The 13,739-nt window shown below is 52.2% G+C and overlaps 1 protein-coding gene across 1 annotated transcript in view; it reads right to left on the bottom strand.

The window, feature by feature from the left end:
• ODF2 (outer dense fiber of sperm tails 2) overlaps positions 1–13,277 on the bottom strand; it is a 34,539-nt gene extending 21,262 nt beyond the window's left edge. Inside the window, 9 exon segments of the mRNA XM_047701302.1 lie at positions 577–708; positions 1,309–1,438; positions 2,193–2,212; positions 2,214–2,354; positions 3,216–3,386; positions 9,005–9,073; positions 9,356–9,472; positions 10,358–10,448; positions 13,083–13,277. Of these exon segments, the coding sequence (XP_047557258.1) occupies positions 577–708; positions 1,309–1,438; positions 2,193–2,212; positions 2,214–2,354; positions 3,216–3,386; positions 9,005–9,073; positions 9,356–9,472; positions 10,358–10,448; positions 13,083–13,246 (1,035 nt within the window). The 5' untranslated portion in view covers positions 13,247–13,277.
• Positions 13,278–13,739: the final 462 nt, after the last annotated feature.

Below are 13,739 nucleotides of genomic sequence, written 5' to 3'. Positions count from 1 at the left end.
TCCCCTCTCTCTCTCTCTCTGCCTACCTCTCTGCCTACTTGTGATCTCTCTCTGTGTCAAATAAATAAAAAAATTTTAAAAATATATATTATATACTAATTTTTTTAATCCAAACAAGAAGTTGGCAATGCTAAAAAACAAACAAACAAAAACCACAAGAACACCACACTACTGTCTCTCTTTGGTTTGAACCCAACAGGGAGACTGCTGTTTATACCATGGGTCTTTCCAGAATCATTCGCTAATACAGAGTATCATCAGGAACCCACATCTTTTAAGAAAACAAAGTGCTACCGTCTGTCACCCCCGCGCCATCCTCTGTTGAAGCAAGGACTGAGCCCCTCCCTGCCACCAGCCCTTCTGGCGCCCGCCCCCAGCTCCAGCTTCGACAGCTAAGGCAGTGCCCTCTGCCAGGTGCCCCCCACTTCAAGGGAAGACCCGTCATGTCTTCCCACAGCCCTCTCAGGGGAGGCACGGAGAGTACCTTCTTGAAGTCACAGGGGAGGAACTGAGGCTCAGAGCAGACGGGCCTGCCGTGCCTCTGGGGCACGGGGGCTGTCAAGGCCAGGAGCTCACCTCTTTGCAGTGCTGTTCCCTCAGCAGGTCTCGGAGGGTGCGGTTGGTCTCTTCAAATGTGCTCAGCTTCTGCAGGAGAAGTTCCTTCTGCCTCGTAAGGGTGTTGATGTCCGTGCAGGTCATTTGTTTCTCCTGGAAGACAGCAGGAAGACCTTACAAGGTACAGAGGGAGAAGGGAGGAGGGCGTGGAGGAAGGCCCCTCTTAAGAGGTGTGGGTGCCTCGAAGTCCAGGGAGAAAGCCCCAAGTTGTGTCCAGGACCGCAGGTGGGGTGGTCGTGGTTCACGGGCAGGCTTCCCAGAGGAGATGGACCCGGAAGGATGGGGGCAGGAGCTGAGTCGGCTGAGAGCAACAAGTGGGGAGAAGGGCTGGGGGCTGAGGGTGGGCACGTGCAGTCAGGGCAGGCTTCCTGGAGGAAGTGGAGGAGGAAGACACCTGGTGGCCGATACTTGCAGGAATCAAACTGTGGCTGACACTTGCAGGAATCAGACTTATGCCTTGACTCACTGTGATCCCAGGAGACCCATGACGAGGTCTCCTCAAAGACCCTGGCCACCAGAGGTCATCCTCAAGGATCAGGCCCCGGAAGTGAGAGTGGGGGTGGGGGCTGAGGAGTCAAGTGTGTCCTCCCCTGGCCTGCAGATGTCATAAAGTCAGCCTGATGACTGCGTAAAGACCCCTCCCCAGCTTGCAACTTGCCCGCCTCTGGGCTCAGTCCCCTGCCCGCCACCCACCGTCTTCAGCTTCCCGATAGTGTCCTTCAAGGCCATGACTTGCTTGGCAGCAGCAGCCCCGTCCATTTCAGCTTCTACCAGCTTGGACATGAGGCACTCCTTCTCCTGCTGGAGGTGTTTCTTCTGAAGCCTGGGGCCAGAAAGAATCAGTGCTCTGTGAGCCCTCCTAGGCCCCTGCCTGCCCAGAGCTCTGAGGCTCGCCTCACAATGCCCTGCGAGGCTCATCTCCCGGTCAGGGAACAGTGGCGGGGTGGGGGTGGGGGGCTCCTGGAAGGCCACCTGGGCACCAGAGCAGGGCCTTCACCTCAGCTGACATGATGCCATCCGTGGCCCTGCTCGCCTCTCAGCCACTAGCATCACCCCTGTCCCCAGCCACCACCACAGCCTCGTAACCCCCACCTTCAGATCTGCTTCAGAGCAGTCCCATCCGCTCCTCAGCCGGGAGCCACGGCTGTCCCCCCGACACTCCCGGCTTTGGAAACCCTTCCGTGGCTCCTCGATGCAAACTCCCTAGAGCCACTGCTGAGAACGGCCCCTGCCAACCTCCACGGCACCCCTTGCCCTCTGACTGCCCCTCTCTTCACCGTGGCCTGCTTTCCGTTTCCCAGTCGCCAATTCCCCCCTTGGGGCTTTTCACTCGAGACCCCACATGCTTTCTTACCCAACACCTACTGCCTATCTCCTGACCCTCCTGCAGGGCTCTCTTTAAATGTCGCTGGTTCCAGAAAGTCTGCCCTGCCCCCACGGCACCCTATGGGGTCCTTGTCCTCACAGCTTGAACCACTGAATCACTAGCTTGTGAAGCCTGGGCGACACTGTGACCCGGGGCCGGCGCCTGGGGTGGCCGGGTGGGCGGAACGTACTCCGGGGCAGGGCCGCCTTACATGGTGAAGTCCTTCTCCTCCCTTGATGCGCTCGATGTTGTGCCTCAGCACCGTGTTCTCGTGCTCAGTCTCGGCCAGCTCATGGGCCACCTCCTCCAGCTCCTCCTTTCGCTCCTCCAGGAACCTCTTGGCCATCTGGCGCTCACCCTTCTGCATCTTGACCTGTGCGGGAGCACGCAGGCAGGGGCCTCTGAGGGGAGGCTCCTCTGCCGCCACATTGCTAGGCCCGTGGCTTTGGACCAGTTAAGGGCACCTCCGATTGACAGACACACGGGCACTTAGGTCCTGTGGGGCGCAATCTCAGTTGATCTCGGTGAACACTGTTCATCTCTCTGTCACTGAGAAAAACCAAGTACAGAGAGCCCGAGTGGCGGATGTGCTGGCTGGGGACCGAGCCAGGATACAAACCGTGGTTCAGCTGGCACACCACAGGGAAGATGTCACAAAAAGGCCCACGCTCTGTGGGCTTTGGAGAAAGGGCTGTTGCCAGGCAGCCGGCCCCGGGTTCTCCAGGTGGGCCCGTGAGCCCGGAATGCAGGGCGGGGAACTGGAGACACAGGCCACACCAGCTGTCAAGACGTGGGTCCCTTGCCTTGATCCTGCCCAAAGACACAGCCCACCAACTGAGGCCAAACTTCCTTGGCCTCCTTGGGGCTCTGCTGTCTTTCTAAACTGTTGTGTAGAATGAGAAACACAGGTCCCAGTGTCCCAGTCATGTCGCCTCCAAAATGGGGATGATACCACCACGGGCTTCATCTATAGCTATGACAAGTCAAACCAGAGGCATCTATACAGAGGCACTGGGTAGGGTCAGAGCCAGGCTCTGGGCTAAGTGCTCAATGGAGAGGGGGCCCAGGTTGCCCAGGCTACCTTCTCAGAGGTATGTGAAGCCCCGGGCAGCCCGCCGAGAAGGGCGGGAGGCCTGCAGGTGGACAGCCTGAAGGAAGCCGTCCACCAGGAACCGACCTGGGCGGTCTGTCACATCCTCAGGGCGTGAGCTATTCCGGCCCCCACCCCCCTCACCTCAGACTTGAGACAACCAACCGCGTTCATTAGACTGTCAATCTTCTTATCATAACGGTTCATTTTACAGTGACCCGAGTCGTCATCTTCCGTAGAGAGGTCACTCAACCGCATCACCGAGACCAGCTTTTCTGAAGATGGTGGCGTGATCTCCAGACAATGAGGTGGATTCTGATACAGAGGAGGGAGAGACAGGTGAACTCATAAGGCAAGGCCGCGAGCACAGGTTCCAGTGTACCTGCTTGTCCACTGGAGGCGGGAAGAGCTAAACCGCTGAGGGCCCGGCCACAGGGACCCTGAGACAGACAGTGCACCAGGCCCTCTCGATGGAACGTTACCTACCCATGTTCACACGAGGTTTCTGAAGATTCTCCACCAAGAAATAAACCCGTGTTACAATGTCAAGTTTAAGACAAAGGGTAGAACAGTATGGGCAAAAATATTAATAACACCCCAAGCTGGCCAAAGTTTGGGGCAATAGATGTTTTCATATACCTAGGGGAAAAGGGAAATTAGTCACAAGTCTTTTTTTTTTTAGAACTTTGACATCCTTTTTTTTTTTTTTTTTTTAAAGATTTTATTTATTTGACAGACAGAGATCACAAGTAGTCAGAGAAACAGGCAAAGAGAGAGGAGGAAGCAGGCTCCCCACAGAGCAGAGAGCCCGATGTGGGGCTCGATCCCAAGACCCTGGGATCATGACCTGAGCCAAAGGCAGAGGCTTTAACCCACTGAGCCACCCAGGCACCCCAGTCACGAGTCTTTTAAGTGAATGTGAATGCGTGACAGTGGAGAGTTGCGAGTAACCCAAATCTGCTATGAAAGGTATTTTAGGGACAAATGGGCAAATTTGATATATGACAGTCTGTGATAAATTTGATAAATGATAATAAGAAATAAAGTTTTTAGGACTAATCAGTATTACTTTGGTTGCAGAGAAAAATAGTATTAGAAATGCATACTGAATAGAGGTCAAAAGGTATGACATCTGAAAAACATTTAAAGGCATCAGCATAAAAACGTATTTTTTAAATCAAATGCATGTGCCCCTGTGAAAAGTTTACGTAAAGCTACATAATCCTTTGCTTGTAAGACTCCAGAGAGAAAGATATTATAATCTGGGAGCCAGGGTTTCCATGGGTTTTTGGTATTTTGAACTTGACCCTCTCAGTCTATAAGTTTATTCTGTTGCATTAAGTAACTGTTATTTCTCATTTTTTTGTACAGTTCTGTGCTCCTCTTAAGCTGATGGGGCCACCCTCCTGGGCCAGTTTCCAGGGGAAGAGGAATAAAAGGAATATTCAGTCAGAGAGTAACTCTCGTGCCGAACAAGTAGGACTTACAGGGTATAAAGTTAAAACTGCATGTGCCCTTTGTCCCAGCAATTCTGCTTCAAGGGACTTAGCAAAAATATTTATGGATGTGAATCAATATTTAAAATCAAGGTAAGAAAAAAATACAGTAAAATAAAATCAAGGCAAGGATAGAGACGAATGTAGGACCAGATAGTATTAAATACATCACAGTACAAATATACACACAATGGAGTACTACCTTAAAAAATAATGCGCAGGGTACCTGGGTGGCTCTGTCGTTAAGCATCTGCCTTCGGCTCAGGTCATGATCCCAGGGTCTTGGGACGGAGGCCCACATCAGGCTCCCTGCTCAGCAGGAAGCCTGCTTCTCCCTCTCCCACTTCCCCTGCTTTTGTTCCCTCTCTGTGTCTCTCTGTCAAATAAAATCTTAAAAAAAAAAGTTAAAAAAAAAATAATGTGCAATGTAAATATATCAAAAATACGTTAAAAAAGAATATGATGAAAAATAAAATAAAAAAAGAATACAATGATAAGTATGGTCCTATTGTTACGAAAATCAAAACAAGCAGTCTCTTCATAAGAAGAGATCAGGTAGGCTTCCACCGAGAAGTTCCAGAGGTCTTTTCAGAATGGTGTGATGACAGGTGTTTTTTACTTTCTTCCTTGTGTTGGTTTGGATTTTCTAGTTTTTCAACAGTGACCATGCATTGCTTTTTTAAGACAAAAATTCTGCCATATTTAAAAGTGAACAAGAGAACATTATATAGTATGATTGCAATGGTATTTTAAAACACAAAACTATGCATAGGAAAAAGTGTGACAGTAAATATACCAAAATGTTAGCAGTTTCAGGAGGGTGGTTCCCCTGGGGGTGGTAATGACAGCTTTAGGACCAGAGGGGAGCTTCTGGGGATGCTGATGGTGATGTGGTTTCTTAAGTGGGGAAGCAATTATACAGTATATTCAGTTCATAAAAATTTATCAACCAATACACTTCTGACGTGTGTACTTTTTCCTACACGTTTCACACAAAGCTTTTAAAACTTAATAGCCACATCAGAGTAGGAAGATTACAGGTGATGGTCTGTTTATCTGTATTTTCAACTTCCCGTAACAAAAAATAAATGACTTTCACTAACAGGGTAGAGGAAAAAACCCAGACATCCTTTCTCCCAAAGGCGATCAATCTATACCAGAAGGGGTTCTAAAAAATCAAACAAGAGGGGTGCCTGGGTGGCTCAGTGGGCTAAGCCTCTGCCTTCAGCTCAGGTCATCATCTCAGGGTCCTGGGATCGAGCCCCACATCAGGCTCTCTGCTCAGTAGGGAGCCTGCTTCCCCCTCTCTCTCTGCCTGCCTCTCTGCCTACTTGTGATCTCTGTCTGTTAAATAAATAAATAAAATCTTTAAAAAAAATCAATTAAGAATCCCCACATGTACATAGAAGCTTCCAAGGTCCATGGCCAGCTCACCCCATATTTCTTCCTCATAGGGTCTCTTTCTCCCTTGTCCACAATGGAAAGGGTCAGGCTAGGTCTTCCCAGAAACAAAGAGCACCACTGGGAAGGGGAAAGGCACTGGCTCAAGAGGGCAGCATGAAATACAGCTACTATCTGAGAGACAAGTCACCTCTCCGGGCTCCTCCATTCCTAGGATTCTGCGGCCAGAGGACTGAAAGCAGACACTGAGCATTCCAGGAGGGACCATAGCTCCTAGCAACCCTGGTCAACAGGGATGTCAATTTCCGTAGTGGCAGATCTTCCATGTATACTTCAAAACTACCAAGTCTTTTCAGTTTTTTAAGAAGTATTTAAAAAAAAAAAATGTATTTTTTTTATGTAATCTCCACCCCTAACGTGGGGTTTGAACTCAAGATACCAAGATCGAGAGTCACATGCTCCACTGACTGAGTCAGCCAGGTGCTCCTAAAAGAGCATTTTTAATTATAAAATAGAGTATGCTTATTATAATGACATTCAAGCAGACCATAAAAAAATAAAGCCCTCCCACCCTAGAGGTAATCACTGCTTACAACTTGCTGTATATCTTTCCAGAAAATGTTATACATATACAAACACATGCATATACACATGGATACAGATGTTCTTTCTTTTCTTTCTTTCTTTCTTTCTTTCTTTCTTTCAAATAGGCTCCATGCCCAATGTGGGGCTCAAACTCACAACTCCAAGATTAAGAGCTGTGTGCTCTGTGGACTAAGCCACCCAGGTGCCCCACACATGCTCTTTTTTGCACAAACAGGGCCAAACTCTACATGCTCTGTGGCTTCACACTTCATTATCATTTATAAATATCTACCCCCATCTTTGGATTGTACAGATACATAATGCATGGGTGTTCATAATTTAACCAATACCCTCCTGATAGACATTCAGGTAGCTTGGATTTTTCTCTCTTAAAAACATCTTAATACCCCAACCCTGTACTCTTTTGTGACTTCTTAAGGATAAATTTCTAAGTATAAAATTACAGAATCAATTCCTAGATATAAAACTATAGCATCCCTGGGATGCCTGTCTAGTTCAGTTGGTGGAACATGCAAATCTTGATCTCGGGGTTATGTGCTCAAGCCCCAAATGGGGTGTAGAGATGGCTTAAAAATTTAAATATCTGGAAAAAATTTTTTTTTCTTTTTTTTAAAGATTTTATTTATTTATTTGACAGAGAGAGATCACAAGTAGAGAGGCAGGCAGAGAGAGAGGGGGAAGCAGGCTCCCCGCTGAGCAGAGAGAACCCGATGCGGGGCTCGATCCCAGGACCCTGAGACCATGACCTGAGCCAAAGGCAGAGACCTTAACCCACTGAGCCACCCAGGTGCCCCATGGGAAAAAATTTTTCAAAACTGAAACTATAGCATCAATGTTTCGATAAATGCTCCACAACTATTAAATGGTCTTCACAACCTCTCAAAATGGTCTAAAAAGGTTTGCTGCTTTCTCATACACTTGTCAACATGAGATTACTGGTGAGCTTTTTAACTATATGCATTCAGCAAAAATGAGAGCTTGTGTCTTTAAAATATAGTTGGTCGTTTATATCTCACTGATCATTAGTGAGGTACATGCAGCAAAAAATGGAAGACAGCATTTTAATTCCAATCTTATATAAGTATATGCATATATAGATATATGTGTGTGTGTATATACACACACACATAGATATACACGTACATACATACTGGTCAGAACACTTCATTTTAACCCTAGAATACCCCTTACTCCCGTTGTCTCTTAGGGAAAACTGGTAAATCAGGGAGTCACACCCATGAAGTAGGACTTCAGCGTAATTACTTTTATTTTTTATTTCTAATTTTAAAGGTAATCAACTATCGGCAAAAGACTGAATGTTTCAAAATGGGCCAGGCACCATCATCATCTCAAAGCAGCCTCAGGTCCTTTTCACTGGCCCCGATAGTGAGATCTTTGTCTAAAATGCAGCCAAAAGGTCTTGCCTCATCCCTGAGGTTTTCCACTGCAATTGACTAGAACGTAAGCCTAAGGAGGGGTGTGCATGGGAGTCCCCGCTGTCACACCAGGGCCCCACCGCGGCTGGCCCAAGTCTCAAGAAACATATGCTGCCAGAATTGCAGCACGGACGGATGCACAAGCAAAACATGTTGAGGTGTGGCTAAAAAAAAAGCAGGGGACAGTAATTCTCTTGGCACCTTGATGACTGATATGGAAGGCAATTATTCCCCAGGAGATTGTTCCAAAAGTGTTTTTGTGGGGTTTTTTTTTTAAAGATTTTATTTATTTATTTGACACACAGAGATCACAAGTAGGCAGAGAGGCAGACAGGGAAAGGGAGAAGCAGGCTCCCTACTGAGCAGAGAGCCTGATGTGGGGCTCGATCCCAGGACCCTGAGATCATGACCTAAGCCGAAGGCAGAAGCTTAACCCACTGAGCCACCAGGCGCCCCTCAAAAGTGGTTTTGATGACATCCGTGGAATACACGTATGATCTCTTGTGGGGACTACCTCGAAAGAGGGGGTGCTTTCTTAAACATGCACCCGGTGTATATTTTTTTGGTCACGCTTCAGCTGCTATCACGGTTACGTGGGGAAAGACATGTGGCTCTGCACATACAGAGAGGCTGAGGGTGCACCTTCTAGAACGAGATCTCCCTCAGCCCTGAGCTCAGCCACTGTCTCTGGGACTTCATTTCTCTGTGAACCTTGGTTTCCTCATCTGTCTGTGGGGAGGGCAACACCTACCCCCCTGGCAGTGGTGTTAAGGGTTCAAGAACATTCGCGTACTTTCAGGGGTTAGCCAGGCACTCAGTAAACACGACCTACTGGGACATTTCTAAGAGCGACGGCAGACCCTGAATCATACCGAGTTTGAGGCCTGCTAGAACCTGACCAGTCCGAGAAGAAAAGCCTGAACAAGAATGAGCCTACCTCCCACTTGCATCCCACATGCCGGGCGGATGACTTTCCAGGGGGCATCCAAGGTACCTTGGTTTTCACCCGGACACTCCGCCGCACATTCACGGTGTCCCCTTTCATTCCGCGCTTATGAGATTTCTGTGGAAAGGGACAAACCGAGGGTCACTCCCCCACACAGCTGGCTGTGGCCTCACTCTGGCGGTGTCCACTTCCAACTCTGCAGGACAGCCTCTTCTGACTAAGGCTACCGCCGCCATTCTGGGTGACAGCGCTGCCTACCTTCCTAGCCAGGCAGCTGGCCTCTGAAAGCAAGTGCATTTGTCTCCCAAACCTTTGTGGCGTTGGAAGCCTGAGGAGGCTGTGCTGGGAGGGGTCGCCCTGCTCCACAGCCTTCGCCTCGCCCGACTGGCATGCTCCTACCTGGCTGCTGGTTGCTGATGGTTTCGGGAGTTTTTTTATGTGGACGTGGACAGGAGTGTTCTCATCCACGTGGACATGTAAGGGGGGGGTTGAAGAGCGGTCCTTCATGGTTCGCTTCTGGCAGGCGGGGGAGGACAACACAAAAAAGGTTGATATGTGGATGAGTAAACTAGCATGAAAAACCGAGCTCACTGCCTCTGGGGGCCACCGGAAGCCTAGCCACCAAGCGAGCAGGACAGCTACCAACTACTGGCATGCAGGCAGGATCCAAGGCAGTAGTGCCATTCAGCAGACTCCCGCAGAGATCCCGGCCGCAGACCACCTGGGAGATCGGGGTCCGCTCGAGAGAGAGGGGTCTGCAAGACCCGAGGGGCCCACCCAAGAGCACGAACCCAGGCCCCAGGGTCCTCAGAACGGAGTCTCCTTCCGAGCCTGCTGGAAGGCAGAGCTCCTCGGTAGACTTAGCATAGCGCAACTGGAAAGCAGGGGAATCCTCCTGCCCCGGGATCTGATCTGGGCATATGCACATTAGCACAGAAGACACATGCACGGTTAAAAGTGCACAGTGAATCAGGCAGCAGGCAGGTGAAAGATGAGGGGAATGGAAAGCTGAAGGAAATGCTGAGATGAGAAGGTTGGGTTGATTCGGAAGAGAACCTGAGCAGGGCAGACCCCCAGCCACACACACCCCCAACCCCCCCCCCACAACCTCCCCTTCCCCATTCTCTTCTTCTTTTTTTTGGAAAATGTGTTCTCAGGACTTCTGGAATTTGGAAGGATTAGGTTAAGACAACCTCCTCACACCAGCAGTTTTACCACAGGCCAAAACCCAAAAACTAAAACCAAACCCCCAATCAATCAGCAGGATATGCAGGAAAGCCTCTAGCAGAGCCCTGGGCCACGGTGGTGGCAGCGGGGAAAGGCAGCTCCTGGAAAAGGCATGCCGAAGTGTTTCTGGTAGGGCCACAGACCGCAGGGGGGCTCCGTGGGCCCGTCACCTACCGTTACAGTCACACTGGGTGCGCCACAAGGTGTCCTCAGGACCTTTTTCTGCGTGAGACTTGTTACTCCGTTCTTCCCACACGATGGAAACCTGCACCCAGGCACAAGAACCAGATTGTAAGCAGAAAACCAGGGCTCTTCTAGCTCTTGGATCTCCCAAAACGACACACAAGTTCACGGCCAGGAGAACCAGTCTGGAATCACTTGGCTCCCTTTACACAACCACCGAACACACATGGTGTGCCCGGCAGGGGGATGGAAACGGGGTGATGGGCATTTGCAGGGCTGGCCTTTTAACCTCTGCCGTCGCATCACACGTATTGTGACCTTTTGCTGAAAAGCCCGGCTGTCGTCCTGTCAGGTGACAAAAAGCAGGGAGCACGGGAGCACCAGGCAGGGTACTAGTGTGGCCAAGGCTGAAAGTGCCCAGGACTGTGCCCAGAGCAGACATGACCTGGGAGAAATGTTCTGGGAGCGACAGACAGCAGGCCCAGCAACAAAGTGCCTGTGACTCATTCATAAAATTAACAGTCACATATTTAAGTAAGCTGATGCAAAAGATGATGACAAAATTCCTATGTCCCCAAATATTCTACTTGCTACCTTTTAAATCTGAAGCAGGATTCTTTTTTTTGCAGAGGTTTCTGTTTGTTTGTTTGTTTGTTTTTAATAGTATGTGCAATTTGTCATGTTCATACATAAACAGCCCTATAACCAGATCTGCAAATGCAGCAAAAGTTTCATCTCCAGTATTTGGCAGCAGAGTGTCCAAGAATTCCATGACGGAAAGGGACTAGGAAAGTTCATTTGATCCATGCCACTACCTCCTGACGGCCTTCAAATAGGACTTCCGCCCTCCCCACAAATACTCAGGGGAGAATAACACCACCTAAAAATGTGGCAGGAAAATGCTCAAGCTCTTGAGCACGGAACCTGCTCTATGTGTCACACCTTAAGAAGAAAATATTTATTGTGCCCTATTCATCGTTTAGGTGAGGAATACCAAATCTGAGTAGACAGATTATTTTTCCCCCTCTTCACTTAAAAGCCACTGTTTGGGAAATCTGTCTCCTGCTGTGGGCTTGCCATCAAATCACCTGGACCACATCAACACCTTGTTACCTGCCTACTTCATTGTTATTTACATGTAACTTCCTTTCAAAAAGGACTCCATGAAGACAATGGTGGCCTGTTTGCTACCAGGGACTGGGGCACCTGGAGAGAGAGGGAGGGCAAGAAGGAGGCAGAGCTGGGATTGCAAGTGAGCACTTTTTTCCTCTTGGTCCACACTTTCAATACACAGAACAGGGAAGCTGAAAAGAGAAGCCTCTGGAGAGCCTGGCCTAGGGGCCCCTGACCACCTTTCCCTGCCCTTCTGCGGAGGCGCGCCCCACGATGGCAGTACCTGGGGGAGCCGCCCGAGGATGAGGCAGACATGGCTAGGCATCAAAGCCGCAAAGGTGGGCAATTGGGTCAGCGGGCTCTGCTCAGGGGGACCCAGAGGGGCTTGTCAATGAGAATCTCAGGGGCCCGGCATCAAACGTCCTCTCTGAGGGGAGGGTGGTGGAAGCCTTAGGGGTGGCAGTTGGATGAAAACTTGGGAGGCGCTCCTCTACTGTCCAAGTCGCACAGCAACTGTCCTGCCAAAGTGGGGGGAGATAGGAGAGGCTGAGCGACCTGCGGGGCATCGGATGGGCGGCCGGTAGGTGGTTGTGGGGCGCAGAGGGAGCTCCCCTCCCCAGGGAGGGACGGGAAACGGAACTTCAGGGACAAGGACCACGACGCCCAGGCCCCACCCGGGAGAGAAGGTGGGTGGGCCACCGGAGGGAAAACCTGAGGCGCCGGCTGGCGTGCGTAGAGGGCGGGTGGGCACCGCTTGGCCCCCAAGTGGGCCCAAAGGGCCGAAACCCGCGGAGGGAGCTGGAGGGATACTCGGGGCGGGGTCAGGGCAACTGTCTCCTAGGAGAAGGGGCGTTCCCGAGAGAATAGAAACCCAGAGAGGACCAATAGTATTTGAAGGCGGGAGGGGCGGCGGCTGCAGGGGTAAGGTGCAGGCGGCCGCAAGTGGGTACCCCCCGACCGCGGAGGGAAAATCCTCCCGAGCGCAGCAGCCAGGGGCCACTGGGTTGTAGTATCCGAGTTAGAGCGGGTCAGACGTCGGGTAGTGCAGGGAGCGGAGCGAAACCCCCGGTGAGGCCCTTGGATAGGTGATCCCAGTCCCGCGGGGTCGGGAGGCCGGGAGGCGGCCGCCGGGGGACAGCGCTGCCCTTGGGGAGGGAGAGGCGGCCGGGGCGACGCCCACCGGCGGGCAGGGGGCGCGGAGCCTGTCTCCGTCCGCGGAGAGGGGGGACGTCCACCCACCAGCGGGCAGGAGGGGACCAGTTTCTGCCCATAGAGAGAAGGGTGAAGCCCTGCCGGAGGGCGGCGGAGGAGGGAGCAGAGTCCTGCCGGAGGCCAGGTCAGGAGGGAGGCTGCGGGCCCGCCCGTTAGCGGGAGGAGAAGAAGGCCCGCGCCTGGGGGGGCGGGGGGGGGGCGGGGGCCACATTCGGACGAGAGCCGGACCGAGCGCGCCAGGGGGCCGGAGGCGGCCGCGGGGGGTGGGGGGCGGGGGGCGATGGGGGCTGGCCACCCCGTCGGGGGCCATGCTGCCCGTGGGGACCCGGCCCGGCGGTGGCCGCGGAGCGTCCCGGAGCGCCCGGGGTCCCGCCCGCCGACGGCGTCTCACCAGGAGCGACACGGCTGCGCCCAGAAACGTCTCCTTATGAAGTCGTTGAAGTCGGAGGCCAGGGCCGTGCCATGGAGACGCCGCGGCGGATGCAGTCCGGCTCCCGCGGCGGCTCCTCCCCGCTTCCGCCTCCTTTTCCGACACCCGGTCGGCAGCTCGCCCATTGGCCAGTTCAAACCCCCCCGGGAGCCTCTCGGGTTTCGCCATTTAGGCCCAGCCCCCGGCGTCACAGAGATGCCCCGCCCCGCCCGAAGCTCCGCCCACGTCCTGGCCACGAGACCCGTCGCCGTGGAGACGCGCGACGCCACTAGCGGGCCTTGCCTTGGCTTGCCCGCCGTTCAAGGCCTGGCTGACCCTCCGCCATTTTTACCCCGTCTTGGTCCTCCTCGAGTCCCCTGAGTCCAAGGAGCGCTAAAACTCTACCCCGGACCCTTTGATACGTGTTAGGGAACCGGGTTCAGAAGGGGGACACAGAACACGTTTGTGGCCGGAGCTACGCGCTGCTTCTGGAAATCCAGCCCTGTCAGTACTCCGCTGTTGGTGCACACCACCCCGGCGCTCCCCCTCTCCCACCGCGCCTCCTCCGTCCTTGTCCAGACACGAGGACGGGGCCGCGTTCCCCGGGCCCCTCGCCGCCCTCCTGCACACTGGGTGGTG

This window comes from Lutra lutra, chromosome 13, assembly GCF_902655055.1.
Source record: "Lutra lutra chromosome 13, mLutLut1.2, whole genome shotgun sequence".
Lineage (NCBI taxonomy): Eukaryota > Metazoa > Chordata > Mammalia > Carnivora > Mustelidae > Lutra > Lutra lutra.
Note: the sequence above shows the minus strand (reverse complement) of the source record. Positions and strands in the feature narration are given on the sequence as shown.